The sequence below is a fragment of the Talaromyces marneffei genome, chromosome 1 (assembly GCF_009556855.1).
Source record: "Talaromyces marneffei chromosome 1, complete sequence".
In the NCBI taxonomy this organism is placed as follows: Eukaryota; Fungi; Ascomycota; class Eurotiomycetes; order Eurotiales; family Trichocomaceae; genus Talaromyces; species Talaromyces marneffei.
In genome coordinates this window covers 1,203,512-1,219,014 of record NC_072348.1, presented here as the reverse complement: position 1 = coordinate 1,219,014, position 15,503 = coordinate 1,203,512, and the positions used below count along the sequence as shown (strand labels likewise).

Here is a 15,503-nt window from a genome sequence, read left to right as displayed (position 1 = left end):
CATCGTCTTGTCAAATATATGAACAATTAACCCGAAGAGTTCTGTTATGATATTTGTTATAGCTAGTGTATGAGATGCCGTTAAACCGGTTCAATAGAACATAACATCTTCCCTCAAAGCTTACTACGCTTAGTCGCAACCTTCAACAATGCACGCCCATTAGCCAAAACAGCCTTTCCATTCTGATTCTTCGTAGAGAATCGAATATCCTCAAACCCATCCTTGTCCACCTCCCCAGTCCGCCAGATCTCAGTAGTAAGTTTATCACCTGGACGAACTGGAGATGAAAAACGAGCTTGGAATTCTCGCAGGTTCTTGGGGTCGCTGCCGCCGAGCTCCTTGAGAACTCCGTGGGCGGTGGCGTTCCAGCTGTAGAGGCCGTGGATGATGATACCGCCGAAGCCCATTTTTGTGCCTGGTTCGGGGGTGGCGTGGAGAGGGTTGTAGTCGCCGTTGAGACTGACTGAATGAGACTTTGCCCCTTCTGAAAAAATAACGGGTGGCACTTACCGGTAAAGAAGAGAGGTTTCTTCGCTGGTCTGGTCAACGAATACAGCATCTGGAGCTTTGCCCTTGGGAGGGGGATAGTTCACAGCACTGGGACCTATACATTGCGTCAGCACTATCAAAAAAAAAATTCCCAAGAAGAACATACCCTTAGGACCACCCCAACCACCCTGACCAACATAAAACGCACTCCCAATCATCTTCGAATAAACTTCATCCGTCTCCTTATCCACCAAAGCAACCTCAGTCTCCACAACCGAGGCTTTTCCCTTGTCATAAACTCCAATAACTTTGGTTCGAATCTCGAATTGTTTCCCCTCGCTGGATGTGGGTAGTTGTTTCAGGAAGATGATTCTGCGTTCGCCATCGACGACGCGCTGGGGGTTGAATTTGGGGACGTCGGGGATTGGAGTGCTTGTTGAAGCTTTGTAGAAGTCGATTACGTCGGTGTTTGTGAGTTTGAATGCTGTTGATTATCAGTGCCTAGGTTTTATATAAGGTCTCGAAAGTAGTGATTTGACTCACGGAGAATGTTTATATATGTTGGGAAGACGGCGAAGTCTGGATGGAGTTCCTGATACAAATTAGTCTTGAATAAGCCTTTGATACCTAAATATAGGAGTAACTTACATATAGAAAGTGCAATTCATCGGACTTGCATCCAATGCTGTTTGCGAAGAGCAGCGCATCACGCTTCGTCCAGGTGACGGCGCGGCGGGGATATTCAAAACCAGCTCCGGGGCCAGACATATTTGAATTGTGCTTTTCAAAAATATAAATGGTGGTATGTGGTTAGACGGATGGCTGAGGTTGTAGTCGTCTTCTCCAGGTTCATTCATTCTCCGCACCGGGTTATTTATAACGATAGCTCTCCGCGTCAATCAGCCAATGGGCCGAGGTAGTATTCTTTCTCCTGCCGACATGGAACATACAATTGCAATATCGTGCTTGTTACTTGGGAGTACCTGGGTCGCGGCGCATTGCTGGAAATTCCGATTTATACTGTTTTTTGAGAGATCAACTGCGTTTCGGGATTCCTTGACGGTATATTCCTATACCTACTGGTACCTAGGTAGGTAGGTAGGTATATCCATCTCCGCTATATCCGGATATGTAACCACCGGCGTCTTAACCACCGACGATGGTCGACTTATTGAGTGCGGTGAGACAGCAGAAGCAGCTAAAGCAAACGGCTGTCCTTTTGATGGCTTTTCATTTTCCTACGTGCCACCGGCATGTTTCGAGGAGGACCTTATGAAGGAGGCGCTCAACACAGATTCTTATCTCGCACTATGGGCAGCTGGTCAGTTTCATTGGTACCTTTGGTTGAACTTCACCGATCCCGTACCCCAGACTGCAGAGGAGCTGTCCAAGCATAAGAGTCTCTGGACGAATAATGCATGGCAGAAGGCACACTGTCTCTATGAGTGGCGATTGATGGCTCGGGGCAATGCATCGTGTCGCCAAGGGTATGAAGCCCGTCTATGTGCCAAAGAGAGCATTGGAAATTGCTCACGTTATTCATTGCAATCAAATGGTGTCAGATCCCCTTACTCATGGCGAATCTCCTATTTGGGCTATGAGATCGGTGGGCAGATGCATTCGCCTTGACCAGTTTGTGGATGATTGGGAGGAGCCAGAACTAAACTTTTAAGATGGCCAAAACACCAATCCTCGTGTATGCAGTATTAAATAGCTTGCTCAAGGAAGGTTGGGGTTCAAGGAGGGCAACTAGGATGAAGCATTTCACGTACCTTGCTTCATTAATATGCCTTCAATGATTGGTAGACCTGCTTGTCTATTAGCGAGATATGCCCTTATCCTACCTACCATATTACAGATGCGACTTCCAAATTGAAGCCCATTGGCGTCCTTCCATGTTAGATGTACTTCTTTCTCTTGTATGTTAATTATTCTCCAATCACATTTCTTACCAGGTACTAGATAACAAGTTGATATGAACCCGACCACTCCAACTATATATATGACTTTATGGCCCACTGGGGGTTCTCCTTTTTTGTAGTACGTACCTTGAATAAAATGTGGTGGTTGAATCTTAAGAAATAACACTCCATCATCCACGCTTCTCTGTACTGTCTTGTGTATTCTCTGCGATTCCTCAACAATGGCTAGCAAGGAAGTATCTACATTCTACACCCACCAGACCAACCTTCGCGATATATCCCAACCAATGTCAATTCTTCAACCTCTATTCAAACCACTTGTTCTTCGCATTCCCCAGGAAAAGGACCTGCAACCGTTAATCGACGTACTAGCCAACCCCGTTAACACAAAGAATGATCTATCGGTTGCCTCGTCGACTCCTCAAGAACGAGAGTCTGTATGTCGCCAATGGTTGAACATCAATGAACCCTTGAATCACCTGAATTTTGCTGTGATTCATACCGCCAATGACCAGGAAGAAGTTCTTGGTATTGCAGGACTAGGTTGGATCGGTCCCGCGAAAACAGAAAATAATAAAAATAGTGACGGATCTGCGAGAGCCGGCGCTGCTGGCGTGATGGTTAATCCCGCGGCAAGACGGAAAGGTATTGGCTCAGAGGCCTTGAAGATGGTTATTGATTATGGATTAAATGTGTTGGGATTGATCGAGGTGAGGATCGGGACTCCGTCATCCAATACTGCTATGCGTAGGGTGATGGAGGTGCGATTTCAGATGCAGCCCGATGATAATGAAGAGAAAAGTGATCGTTTTGGGAACGATTTACTCTGGCGGATTAACAAAGAGAGATGGTTGCGATATCTCGAACAGGAATGACGTTGTCAGGATGGTTCAATATTGGTGCTCTTGCAAGTTAACCAGAAGGAGGAAGAGGGCCATCGGCCTCCTAGAGAGTAGCGAATAGCTGCGAACGATATCCCTATATACGTTTACCCTAAGAATCGTACCCTACTCCTATTTCGTACTACTACGCCTTAGTAACCCCCCTCACATAATATAATGAAATCGTAAATGTTGGTGTTCTTAGGACAATCACAATTCTCAAAGTTAACGATGCAATCTGAAGTTGATTATGCGTAGCTTCAACTCGAGGGTATATACTTTGCAAAACAAAAGTTTGCGAGGAGCTCATTATCATGATTTCTTCATCATCTCATCCATCTCTTTTTGACGACCTAATCGTAGCGCCTAACATGCTCAGTTTTTGCCTTTTTTCTTCCAACACACAGACAGCAGCCCCGTAAAACGCCCATAATGGATTAAACAATAGCAGACAGAGAAAAAAAAAGGCATATGTGTAGATGGTGTGGACCCAAAGTTGAGGTAGGGTAAGTATAGTAATCCAAAAGATTCAATTATTTTGATTTAGCACCTGCCATCGTTAGCCAACTGAAGCTTCAATTGTTGGGAAGCAGAGACTCACATCTTGTACTCGCACTCGCCTTGAGCGTAACGGATCGGATCCCGTGTCTCCAAAGTGTAAGAGAGCTTGATATCAAGATCACGCTTGTTCTTTGCGTTCGGCTTGTTTTCGAGGACTCCGCTGACTGCCTCCTCTTCCTCAACAGTCAAGACATCCCGCAAATAGAAGACGGTTTGCTTCCAGTGGGTGTACTTGGCGTGAGGACCAGTAGAGAAAGTGATGGGCTTGTGGCACGCGGTGAATTGGATATCGAACCAGGCGATGATGGCATGGATGAAGTCATTACGCTTAACGGGAAGCGAGTATGGGACTTTGAAGGACAAGTCTGCGGGTGTGACTGTGTACAGATCCAAGGTGAGCACGGCGCAGGGGTCCGTGACAACAGCCTTCATTTCAACGGTGTCGACGAGGGGCTCGGTCAGGGCAACATCTTTCATGGGGCTGTAGTTGAAGCCATAAACGTTGTCCCAGACTGTGACGACTAATTAGTATTATCCTTTGTGTTGATAGTGTGAAAACTTACATCCGATCTTATCGTCCTTGTACTCGCCGTCTTCAATACCAGCAACGTAGATGGTAGCCTGATCAGGGAAGATCTTTCCCCCCGGAGCAAGGTATCTATCACGGGCATAGAGAACGGTGTCCAGCATGCTCTCGTAGAGAAGGAAATATCCCATCCACTCGGACACAATAATGTCAACCTGGGGGAAAGGAAGATTCACCTCTTCCATCTTTCCCTGCAGGAGAGTGATCTTATCGGCCATACCGTTCACGGCAACGATTTCACGAGCCTTTTCGATGATAGAAGACATGTCGACACCAATAACGTGTTTTGCGCCGGCACGGACGGCGAACCTAACAAAGCAAACGGTCAGTTGTGGTGATACACATACTCTCGAAGTATGACTGCTCACATGCTGAGAATGCCGGTACCACATCCGACATCAAGGACGACCTTGTCCTTGAAGATGTGCTTGTTCTGGTAGATGGCATCACGGTAGGACCGAGTACGGACATCGTCTTTCTGTAGATGACCAAAAAAATCAGTTTCCAATCCAGGTCAAAAGTTCCGAATGTGTGTACCTACCAGCATCTCCTCATGAATGCCTGATTTCAAATAGCATCTTGTTAGTAATAACCAATAAAGATAGATTTGATGTCAAATACCATGATGATCGTAGCTGTCAATAAAGTCGTTAGCAATTAAACATGAAAAATTGACAGTGGTTTGCACATACCTAGTGAAGTAGCGAACTTCAGCGTGGTCAGCGCCCACCATACGATCGGCGCTGCTACTAATGCCTCCTTCAGCCATGATTTTGGATACTGTTTTCAAATTCCGGAAATGAAAAAATGCAAAAAGATGAAGAGTAAGAAAAAGTAAAGCGGGATTGTAGGGAAAAAAGAGAAGAGATAAAGAGTTGATAGATGCTTCCTTCCTATCGTATCTCAGTCTAGCCGATTTTTTTTTTTCTTATTTGGCGATTTGCTCTTGCTTTTAGCCCACTTGGAGGGGCTCTAACGCCAAGTGGCTTAGGCCGGCACGTGAAATATGGGGGGGGGGGTTGTGGATAACCTGTCTACTCGTCGTACTTTTCTCTCTTCGGGGTCCTCTGTATCTTGCTGTGTCTGCTTCATTATCAATCGCTGAGCTCAAGACTACTATAGCAACATAGAGACCACTGTCAAATTCACCGGGAACATATCGAGTTAGAAGCTCCTCGACATTGTGCTTGGGCAGCAGCTGTGCAAGCTAAGCATCCCACCTTTAACGATTGGCCAATCACACAATACGAAAGACCGGCCTTATGTAATCACATAGTGCCCGTCTAAGTTAGCTCTCATTGACCAGATGTCCCAGGCTGATGCTCTCGCGACTTCCCCCAGCTTCATCCGACAGGGCCAATCTACAAGATGCAAGTCTTCCGGTCATTGTCCTATGTCTCAAAAGCCTCTCTCTGTCTTTTCATACTAGCACTCCTCGTCGGGCAGTCGGCGGCTTCACTTGGAGATCGATTGCCCGATTTCAAAGAATGTGTAAAGGTAATGGCATCTTTCAGATCTACGCTACTCTGATCAGTTCTCACAGCCGATGTTAGATATGTAAAGAAGAGAATTGCCAAGATGGCAATTCTGCCATACGTGAGTTTCGCCCATTCACCTTTTTGTTCTTTCTCCGTCTGACATACGAACCACAGCTATCTACCTCCGTCTCATGCTATGGACTTGCGCCGCGGAATGCGATTACACCTGCCAACATGTTATCACCGAGCGCAGAGTCAACCGAGAATTCCCAATGCTGCAACCTATCGTACAATTCCATGGAAAATGGCCATTCTACAGAGTTCTCGGCATGCAGGAGATTTTCTCTGTGCTCTTCTCCTTACTTAATTTCCTAGCTCATTACTACGGACTGCGGTGGGTTGAGTCGTCGATTCCGGCCTCGTACCCTCTACGCAAATACTATTTTGGGTTCGGATACTTTGGATACGCGAGTTGGATTTTCAGCATGCTGTTTCACACACGGGATTTCCCCTTGACTGAGAAATTGGACTACTGGGCTGCCGGTGCCAGTATTCTCTACGGACTTTATCTCGTGGTTATTCGCGTTTTCCGTCTGGACCAGGAACGACCACGTTTCAAACCAACACTGAGTCGACTTTGGACCTATCTCTGTGTTGGACTATACATTGCACACGTGTCCTATCTCACATTCTGGTCGTGGGATTACACTTACAATATGATTGCGAATGTTGTCGTCGGAGTCATTCAGAATATCCTTTGGACGGCATTCAGTATCTACCGGTACAGAAAAGAGCCAAAGAAGCCATGGATGGCCTGGCCCGCCATGATTGTTCTTTGGATCTCGCTGGCAATGAGCCTAGAGCTCTTTGATTTCCCGCCGTGGTGGGGATTGATTGATGCACATGCCTTGTGGCATCTGGGGACAGTTATACCCACTGCATGGTGGTATCTGTAAGTTGCTCTTCTTTTGTATTGTCAATGCGGATACTGATCAGAAATTTGTAGATTTATCATTCAAGACGCCAAAAACGACTTGGCCACGCAGAGGTTGAAGGCTTGAGTCTATGGCATAAGCTGATTGATATCGTGATTTCCTGTAATATAAGCTGTTTATACGGGTGCTAGAACCAGAATAGCACTCCTTGCGTCTACAATACGTACTATGAGTAGAAACAGTTGGGGCCGTTCCAGCTATGGAGCGTGACCAAAACCAAGACATTAGGGGTAACCCAACGTTGGGAAGCATTTATTTAGAGAAACGCCATGGCTCAGCCTGGCTGAGAGGGCTAGGTTCAAGGGGCGTCTCCACGGCGGGCACGGCTCCACTCAGTTTACCCTCCCAGCTGAGACTGTTTCATTCACCTCCTACATAAACCACCTTTCTTTCTCTCTTTGTCCATCTCGGAGTTTTCAATTATCCTGTGATACAAAGCAAAATAATATCTCAGATTACCGCCTCAATGGCGTCTCCTGCAATCCACCAGGCCATTGCTGAGGCCGCTGCTAAATATCGTTTTCCTGAGGGACGGGTGTTTGAATATGGTACCGCGGGGGTAAGCTGTGCTCCATGCCTGCTCTTTGCAGTTAACTCTACCTTCGTCCTTGCTAACCTGATAATTTCTAGTTCCGCATGAAAGCGTAAGTATGCACTGAGCGAATCTACGCCCTTGTTCTCGCCAACTTCGTTTCCCTTCATAAGCATGCTTGTTGTTAGCTCATACCGGCTGACTAGCAACCCCGCATTGCCAACAGAGATCTGCTCAACACAGTCGTCTTCGCTGTAGGACTTCTCGCCGGCCTTCGATCAAAGAAGCTCAATGGCCAATGGATTGGTGTTATGGTTACAGCAAGTCACAATCCCGCCGAGGACAATGGTGTGAAGCTGGTTGACCCTATGGTAAGTTTGCGGTGTAGCTCGTACGATTGACGCGGGAGGGATGCTAATATCATGTCTTGAACTAAACAGGGCGAAATGCTTGAGGTAAGCCGATAGATTCAACCCCGATGACTCTCTGAAAACTCCATATTGACGATGTCCAGGCTGAGTGGGAGCCATATGCAACAAAATTGGCAAACGCGCCCCTCGACAAAGTGGCAGATGTATACAATGACCTGATCAAGGAGATCGACATCAAAATGGACAACCCTGCACGAGTGGTATTTGCCCGTGATACTCGCGCATCTGGTTCTCGTCTGGTAGGAATCCTCAGTGCGGCCCTGACTGCCACTGAAGTCGAATTTGTGGACTTCAAGTTCATGACCACCCCTCAGTTGCACTACATTGTTCGATGCAAAAACACCCTGGGCACTCCATATGAATACGGCGAGCCTACAGAGCAAGGCTACTATGAGAAACTAGGTGGAGCCTTCAAGAAGGTTATGAAGGGTGTCAAGATTCAAGGTCACCTAACTGTTGACTGCGCCAATGGTGTTGGTGGTCCCAAGCTTCACGAACTCATTAAATGTCTTCCATCTGCAGCGGAAGGTGGTATTGACATCAAGATTGTCAACGACAATGTCATTGACCCAAATAGTCTTAACTTTGAGGTGGGTCAAAGATTCTTTAATTTAGGACCCCAATCTAACAATTATCAAGTGCGGTGCCGACTACGTCAAAACCAAACAACGAGCTCCTCCTTCCTCCAAGGCCGCACAGTTGGACCGTTGTGCATCTTTAGATGGTGACGCCGATCGATTGGTGTACTACTTCATAGACGAGAACAATGTGTTCCGATTGCTCGATGGAGATCGCATTGCAACGCTTGCAGCTTCCTTCATTGGCGATCTAGCCCGCAACGCTGGCATTGCACAGAAGCTGAAAATCGGTGTCGTCCAAACCGCTTATGCCAACGGTGCAAGCACCGAATACATCGAAAAAGTTCTCAAACTCCCTGCCGTATGCACAAAGACGGGTGTCAAGCATCTCCACCACGCAGCCATGCGATATGACGTTGGTGTCTATTTCGAAGCTAACGGCCACGGAACCGTGACCTTCTCAGAAAACGCACTCAAGACCATCAAGAGCGCGGAACCCCAATCACCTGCCCAACAACAAGCACTTGAGTCTCTCATCGGTCTGACGGATCTGATCAACCAAGCAGTTGGAGACGCTCTGTCGGATATGCTCCTCGTCGAGGCAATCTTGGCTCACAAGGGATGGACCACCAAGGAATGGCTCGGTACCTACACCGACTTGCCTTCTCGTCTTGTCCGCGTTGAAGTTGCCGACCGCTCAATCTTCAAAACTATTGATGCTGAACGCAAGCTCGAATCCCCTGCAGGAATTCAGGATAAGATTGACGCTCTGCAGTCCCGTTACAACAAAGGTCGCAGCTTTGCACGTGCAAGTGGTACAGAAGACGCTGTACGCGTGTATGCAGAGGCTGCCAGCAGATCTGAAGCCGATGATCTAGCCACACGGGTCGCCAACGTCGTGAAGGAAGCTGGCTCTGGCGGTGATTCCTAAGCATTGCCTTGCACATCTAATGAATTACGTATTTCAAGATGAAAAAGCAAAATAAAAGAACGGATGAACGAATCTCTCCTCTCTTTTGCAGCCCGGTATTGTATTGCAACATGGCGATAAAATGACATGACTGAAGCAATGAATTAGAACATCGAATACTATCATTTCGGCAAGAGTATAATTCTCAGTAACGTCTGTAGTAAGAATCCATCAATATTGAGATTAAATACTGGCTCATAGGATAAAAATTAACCCTCCTCCTGATCCATATTATCGCGTCCTCGCTTCCCACCGTTCCCAAACCTCCTGCCTCTCATCCCTGATCCCTTACCACCACTGCCATTCTTTTTCTCATCCATATCCTTCAGCTCAGTGATAGCCTGTCGTTGCGCCTCACTGACTCGATCAGAAAGGATCAATACCTCGTCCTTCTCGACTTTGTATTCAGGTAATTTTTTATCCAGAGCCTTTTCAATGCGAAGCCAGACCTCAACATCGTACTGTGTGACTAGACTGATGGCTTTTCCCGATTTTCCGGCTCGGGCTGTTCGACCAATTCGGTGCACGTGTGTTTTGCTGTCTGCGGCCAGGTCGTAGTTGAGCACGAGATCGACGGATGGAATATCAAGACCTCGAGCAGCAACATCGGTGGCAATCAAAATTGAGCGCGTTTTCGAGCGAAACTTCGATATCGATGCCAATCTGCTGCTCTGGGATAGTTGACCATGTAAAGCAATGGCCGAAAATCCCAAAAATCTGGTGAGAAGTGCAAGACGATTCGTTTCGTGAATCGTACGGGTAAATATGATAGTGGTCTGACCAATATGTTCATTCAACAGCCAAATGAGATGGACGTCCTTATGCTTGTGTGGAATAAACATGTAATATTGGAGGAGTGTCGAGACGGTCTGGTACTTGTTCGACGAAACCGATACACGGAGCGGGTTGCTCAGGGAGGCGCGTTGCAAACTTTCCACCTTGGAGCTCATAGTCGCCGAGAAGAGAAACGTGCGTCTCTCCCTGGGCAGGACTTTGAGAATCTTATCGATAATCGGGCCGAAATCCATGTCTAGCAGACGATCCGCTTCGTCCATAACGAGATACTTCAGGCTTCGCAGACTGAACCCCTTTGTGTTTTCGAGATGATCGAGTAATCGACCGGGAGTAGCGACGATGATATGTGGCCGTTTACCAATCGCAATAGCCTGGGGCACCATATCCATACCTCCGACTAGGACGACACTTCGAACCGAGATCGTTGATCCGAGGGCCTCAAAGGCTTCGGATATTTGATATGCCAACTCACGGGTCGGGGCAAGGACTAATCCGAAGAAAGGCTGAGGTTTGTCCATGAGGGCTTGTAGGATGGGTAATGCAAAGGCGGCTGTTTTTCCAGATCCTGTTTCTGCTAGACCGATCAAATCTCGATTCTGCGGTAAAAGTTAGTTAAGTGACCATGACAAGGGTAAAGATAGAAATACCTGCAAAGCTAATGGTATAGATTCCGCTTGAATGGCAGTCGGTGCCTTATATCCCAGGGTCTCGCATGCTTCACAGAGCTGGGGGATCAATCCCAGGTCTTTGAATGTTTTGGGAGCGCTGTCAGCTTCATCTTTTTCGTCGCGGTCTTGGACTTCTTCTTCTGACGAGCTGGCATCGTCCGAGACCTCGTCTTTCTCGACTAGCTTCTCATGAGAGATCTTGCGTTTCTTGAGTGCAGGCATCTTCAGGATATTTTCTTTTCTTGTGGTGTTTACAAAAAAAAAGATTGATGATGAACAAATCCCCGCCGGAGCCTATCACAGACCCGCAAAAAATTATTTTAGCGCCGCAAAATCGATAACCCGGCCCAATTTCTCCAATCAATATCTTATCGGAAAAAATAATCTGCTTGACCAACAATTCTAAATCAGCTTCAGCAATTGACATATCAACCAGCATAATGGCGAGAAGACGTACCAAGAAGCGGACCCAGGCTCACGGCCAGAATGAGGCCGCTAATTCGAAAAATGCCGCTTCCCAATCGCCCAAGTCGATGGTCATTCGAGTTGGAGCAAGTGAAGTCGGTTCAAGTGTCAGCCAGCTAGCCAAAGATTTTCGCTTGATGATGGAGCCAGACACAGCGAGTCGTCTTAAGGTAAGCATTCGGCCTGTCAGCTTCAGTAAGAAAGAGTGTGCTTATTAACTCAAATCATAGGAACGAAGAGCCAACAAGCTCAAAGACTACGTTGTCATGGCAGGACCGCTCGGCGTCACGCATCTCATTCTATTCTCAAAATCAAGCACTGGAAACACAAACATGCGCCTCGCCCTAACTCCTCGCGGTCCAACGTTTCATTTCAAAGTGGAAAACTACTCTCTCTGCAAAGATGTTGCCAAAGCTCTCAAACACCCCCGCGGCGGTGGACAGGATCACCGAACACCTCCTCTTTTAGTCATGAACAACTTCAATACCCCCGACGCCGACGAAAACTCCAAGATACCCAAACGTCTAGAATCGCTTGCCACGACTGTTTTTCAATCTTTATTCCCTCCTATCAACCCTCAGGCTACACCACTGACTTCGATTCGCCGTGTGATGATGGTGAACCGAGAGAAGTCGCCTAACGATGATTCTTATATCCTGAAACTTCGCCATTACGCAATTACTACGAGAAAGACTGGTGTTTCGAAGAGGATACGTCGCCTCGACCCGACTTTGCAAAGACATAAGGATCCCAAGAAGAGCTTGCCTAATCTGGGCAAATTGGAGGATGTTGCTGATTATCTTCTCGATCCCGCCGCTGGCGGTTACACGTCGGCCAGCGAAACTGAGCTGGACACGGATGCCGAAGTCGAAATCACCGAAAGCACAACCAGGAAAGTGCTCAGTCGGCGCGAGATGCAGCGGGCGAAAGCAGGCGAAAATGTAACGGATAAGCAGTCCGGCAAACCCAATGTCGAAAAGAGGGCTGTCAAATTAGTCGAGCTAGGACCTCGTATGACATTACGATTGAAGAAAGTCGAGGAAGGACTATGTGGCGGAAGAATCATGTGGCACGAGTTCATCTCCAAGTCGGAGAAAGAGATCAGGAAGATGGATGACGAGTGGAACCGGAGGAGGAAGGAGAAGGAAGCGCGCAAGAAGCAACAGAGGGCGAATATTGAGAAGAAGAAGCAGGATAAAGCTAAAGCAAAAGCCAATGGGCAAGGGGGTGACAATGCTGATGACGATGAGGATGTTAGCATGGACGATGATTACGAATGGGATAGTGACGAGTATGACGAGGAAGTCGGTGTTGAGCAGGACAGCGAGGATGATGGCGGTGATGACGACGAGTCTATGGAAGAGTAGAATCAAAATTAATGCATATATCGATGTCTAATCTTGTGACATCAAAATGAAACATCTGTTTATTTCATATCGTGTTTTCATTCAATATTATTACGTATTGTTTAGATAGCTTTGGCCTGTCGGAGTTTCTCCTCCACAAGCTTCCCAACCATCCTCTCCAAAACGGTGAAATCACCACCAGTATTTTGACCAAAGTATGCCTGCACGCTCTTCTCAACATATTTACCAACCATATCTATCTCAACATTGACATCGTCGCCAGGCTTTTTCGCAGCTGTAACGATCTTCTCCTGCGTATACGCGATAAGCATGACTTCCCAATACCCATTTTCACCATCAACCACTTTCGTGACTGTCAGACTCGCTCCATCGAGCGTTATGAATCCCTTTTCGACGACATATCGTAGAATACTTTTATCGCTCGGTTGCAGTCTGAACGTAAGCGCGTTTCCGTCCGGAGTAACGGAAAGAATCTTCGCGGTAGTATCAACATGTCCCTGGACGAAATGACCGCCCATTCGTGTCTCGGAGGAGACGGCGCGCTCAAGATTGACTTTGGAGTCTTTCTGTAGAGATCCCAGGTTCGTCCGGCGAAGGGTTTCGGGGGCAACGCCCACCTTGAACCAGTCCTTGTCGAAGGCTGTGACGGTTAAGCATGTTCCTGTTTCATTATTAGCGGCTTATCCTTTTTTTAATAGCTATGATCAGCTGTACCATTCACGGCAATGCTGTCTCCAAGATGGGCATCTCCAAGAATCTCCGCACAATTTCCAATAGTGAGCGAGGTTCCCCCGCCCCCGCTTGCGCTGGTGTCGAGAGGCTCGAGGGACGTCACCGCTGTAGCAGAAGGATGGTTAGCATTTTGACTATACCTTCAGTCTGATATATAGACTCACTCCCAATTGTTTCAACCAGGCCAGTGAACATGGTGTTTTGTAGCCGTCGATTAGTGAGGTGGGTTCGCTTGATAGGGGAGTCGTTTGTCTTACCCGGAACACCAGTACCCGCGGATTTGTTCCCGCTTATCACCGGTTAGGTATCCAGGTTGGAGACTTAAATACCGGTACGGAGTATGTGGTCTATCTGCACCGCCGAATGGGATTTGTCCATGTACATAGTACAACATGAAGGGTCGTACGATAATATCGCAAGGATTTTTGGTCAATAGGGCCAGTTTTCGGTCTACTACGTATGTAGGGGGCTCTGGATTCCAATTGCGGCGCTATTCTACACCAGCCCCGGCTCCTGGCGTTCTACCCTTGGAAGGCATTCGTGTATTGGACATGACCAGGGTTCTTGCAGGAGTAAGTACTCAATTGAGTCTGTGAGCATTGATCACCCACTGACGCTTCTTCCAGCCTTATTGTACACAAATATTGGGAGATTTGGGGTATGGCATCTCATTGAGCAATTCTTGCGCTTCGTACTGAACAACAACCTATAGCGCAGATGTGATCAAAGTCGAGCACCCGCAACGAGGCGATGATACTCGAGCTTGGGGACCGCCATTTGCGAAATACCAGGATCCTTCCAAAAAGGGACCTGGTGAAAGTGCCTATTATCTCGCGGTAAGACAGCCAGTTTCTTCAACTATATACAACATGCCAGGTTCTTATGCAATGAGATTAGGCCAACCGAAACAAAAAGTCTATTGGACTATCATTTGCACATACATCGGGAGTTGAGATTTTACACAAACTGGTGAAGGAATGCGACGTTCTCGTTGAGAACTACCTACCAGGAAGCCTGAAGAAATACGCCATGGGCTACGAGACCCTCAGCAAAATCAACCCCAAGCTGATATATGCCAGTATAACGGGCTACGGTCAAACAGGACCATACAGCAACCGAGCTGGCTACGATGTCATGGTGGAAGCAGAAATGGGTTTGATGCATATCACGGGATCTAGAGATGGACCTCCGGTTAAAGTTGGTGTTGCGGTTACGGATTTGACGACTGGCCTTTATACATCGAATGCTATCATGGCAGCTATCATTGCACGTGGACGTACGGGTAAAGGGCAGTATATTGATGCGTGTTTGAGCGATTGTCAGGTTGCGACTCTTGCCAATTTGGCGAGCTCGGCCTTGATTAGTGGGGAGAAGGATTCTGGTCGTTGGGGCACAGCTCATCGTAAGTTCCCATCCCTATAGTGGGCGCATGAACAAGATCTAAAGTTTTGATCATAGCCTCAATCGTCCCCTACCGAAGCTACAAGACCCTTGACGGGGACATTCTCTTTGGCGGCGGCAACGACCGACTTTTTGGTGTTCTCAGTGACCGACTCGGGCATCCAGAGTGGAAAACGGACGACCGCTTTGTCACGAACAGCAACCGGGTCGAAAACCGAGTTGAGATCGATAGTCTGATTGAAGAGATCACAAAAACAAAAACAACTCAAGAGTGGCTTGATATTTTTGAAGGTAGCGGAATGCCATATGCCGCTGTGAATGACATTCAGGCAACACTGAATCACGAGCATGGTCAGTAGCGTCACGATCTTTGACGAGGTCTTTGCTAATTCTTTTTCTTCAGTGCGAGCTCGTGGAATGGTTACAGAGATTGATCATCCAGAATGCGGACCCATGAAACTTGTAAATACACCGATCAAATACTCCCATGCCAAACCGGGCGTTCGGACGCCACCCCCTACCTTGGGTCAACACACCGATGAAGTGCTTCAAGGGCTGTTAGATTATAGCGCAGATGAGGTCCTCTCATTGAAAAAGGAGGGAGTTATTTCATAGATAGACTTTGGAGCTCGTTCGCGAGCTGTAAATAGGA

The 15,503-nt window shown here is 47.3% G+C and overlaps 9 protein-coding genes across 9 annotated transcripts; 5 read left to right on the top strand and 4 right to left on the bottom strand.

The window, feature by feature from the left end:
• Window positions 1-113: 113 nt before the first annotated feature.
• On the bottom strand, window positions 114-1,257 carry EYB26_000449 (uncharacterized protein; the record flags this gene model as incomplete). The annotated part of the gene is made up of 5 exons (XM_054259765.1): window positions 114-459; window positions 511-604; window positions 656-973; window positions 1,033-1,081; window positions 1,138-1,257. 5 exons carry the CDS (start codon window positions 1,255-1,257, stop codon window positions 114-116), a joined length of 927 nt encoding a protein of 308 aa, XP_054115740.1.
• A 1,375-nt stretch (window positions 1,258-2,632) lies between these two features.
• On the top strand, window positions 2,633-3,286 carry EYB26_000448 (uncharacterized protein; the record flags this gene model as incomplete). Its single annotated transcript, XM_054259764.1, has 1 exon — window positions 2,633-3,286. One exon carries the CDS (start codon window positions 2,633-2,635, stop codon window positions 3,284-3,286), a length of 654 nt encoding a protein of 217 aa, XP_054115739.1.
• Window positions 3,287-3,835: 549 nt separating this feature from the next.
• On the bottom strand, window positions 3,836-5,208 carry EYB26_000447 (uncharacterized protein; the record flags this gene model as incomplete). Its single annotated transcript, XM_054259763.1, has 7 exons — window positions 3,836-3,842; window positions 3,894-4,365; window positions 4,417-4,748; window positions 4,808-4,917; window positions 4,981-5,000; window positions 5,061-5,074; window positions 5,132-5,208. 7 exons carry the CDS (start codon window positions 5,206-5,208, stop codon window positions 3,836-3,838), a joined length of 1,032 nt encoding a protein of 343 aa, XP_054115738.1.
• Window positions 5,209-5,807: 599 nt separating this feature from the next.
• On the top strand, window positions 5,808-6,978 carry EYB26_000446 (uncharacterized protein; the record flags this gene model as incomplete). Its single annotated transcript, XM_054259762.1, has 4 exons — window positions 5,808-5,936; window positions 5,993-6,035; window positions 6,092-6,869; window positions 6,924-6,978. The coding sequence occupies 4 exons, from the start codon at window positions 5,808-5,810 to the stop codon at window positions 6,976-6,978; spliced, it is 1,005 nt and encodes a 334-aa protein (XP_054115737.1).
• A 400-nt stretch (window positions 6,979-7,378) lies between these two features.
• Window positions 7,379-9,384, top strand: EYB26_000445 (uncharacterized protein; the record flags this gene model as incomplete). Its single annotated transcript, XM_054259761.1, has 6 exons — window positions 7,379-7,471; window positions 7,543-7,556; window positions 7,671-7,815; window positions 7,885-7,899; window positions 7,959-8,465; window positions 8,515-9,384. The coding sequence occupies 6 exons, from the start codon at window positions 7,379-7,381 to the stop codon at window positions 9,382-9,384; spliced, it is 1,644 nt and encodes a 547-aa protein (XP_054115736.1).
• Window positions 9,385-9,632: 248 nt separating this feature from the next.
• Window positions 9,633-11,108, bottom strand: EYB26_000444 (uncharacterized protein; the record flags this gene model as incomplete). The annotated part of the gene is made up of 2 exons (XM_054259760.1): window positions 9,633-10,814; window positions 10,866-11,108. The coding sequence occupies 2 exons, from the start codon at window positions 11,106-11,108 to the stop codon at window positions 9,633-9,635; spliced, it is 1,425 nt and encodes a 474-aa protein (XP_054115735.1).
• A 218-nt stretch (window positions 11,109-11,326) lies between these two features.
• EYB26_000443 (uncharacterized protein) lies at window positions 11,327-12,718 on the top strand (the record flags this gene model as incomplete). The annotated part of the gene is made up of 2 exons (XM_054259759.1): window positions 11,327-11,521; window positions 11,582-12,718. 2 exons carry the CDS (start codon window positions 11,327-11,329, stop codon window positions 12,716-12,718), a joined length of 1,332 nt encoding a protein of 443 aa, XP_054115734.1.
• A 101-nt stretch (window positions 12,719-12,819) lies between these two features.
• On the bottom strand, window positions 12,820-13,645 carry EYB26_000442 (uncharacterized protein; the record flags this gene model as incomplete). Its single annotated transcript, XM_054259758.1, has 3 exons — window positions 12,820-13,379; window positions 13,433-13,555; window positions 13,615-13,645. 3 exons carry the CDS (start codon window positions 13,643-13,645, stop codon window positions 12,820-12,822), a joined length of 714 nt encoding a protein of 237 aa, XP_054115733.1.
• A 197-nt stretch (window positions 13,646-13,842) lies between these two features.
• On the top strand, window positions 13,843-15,466 carry EYB26_000441 (uncharacterized protein; the record flags this gene model as incomplete). Its single annotated transcript, XM_054259757.1, has 6 exons — window positions 13,843-14,022; window positions 14,077-14,108; window positions 14,163-14,286; window positions 14,348-14,852; window positions 14,909-15,202; window positions 15,255-15,466. The coding sequence occupies 6 exons, from the start codon at window positions 13,843-13,845 to the stop codon at window positions 15,464-15,466; spliced, it is 1,347 nt and encodes a 448-aa protein (XP_054115732.1).
• Window positions 15,467-15,503: the final 37 nt, after the last annotated feature.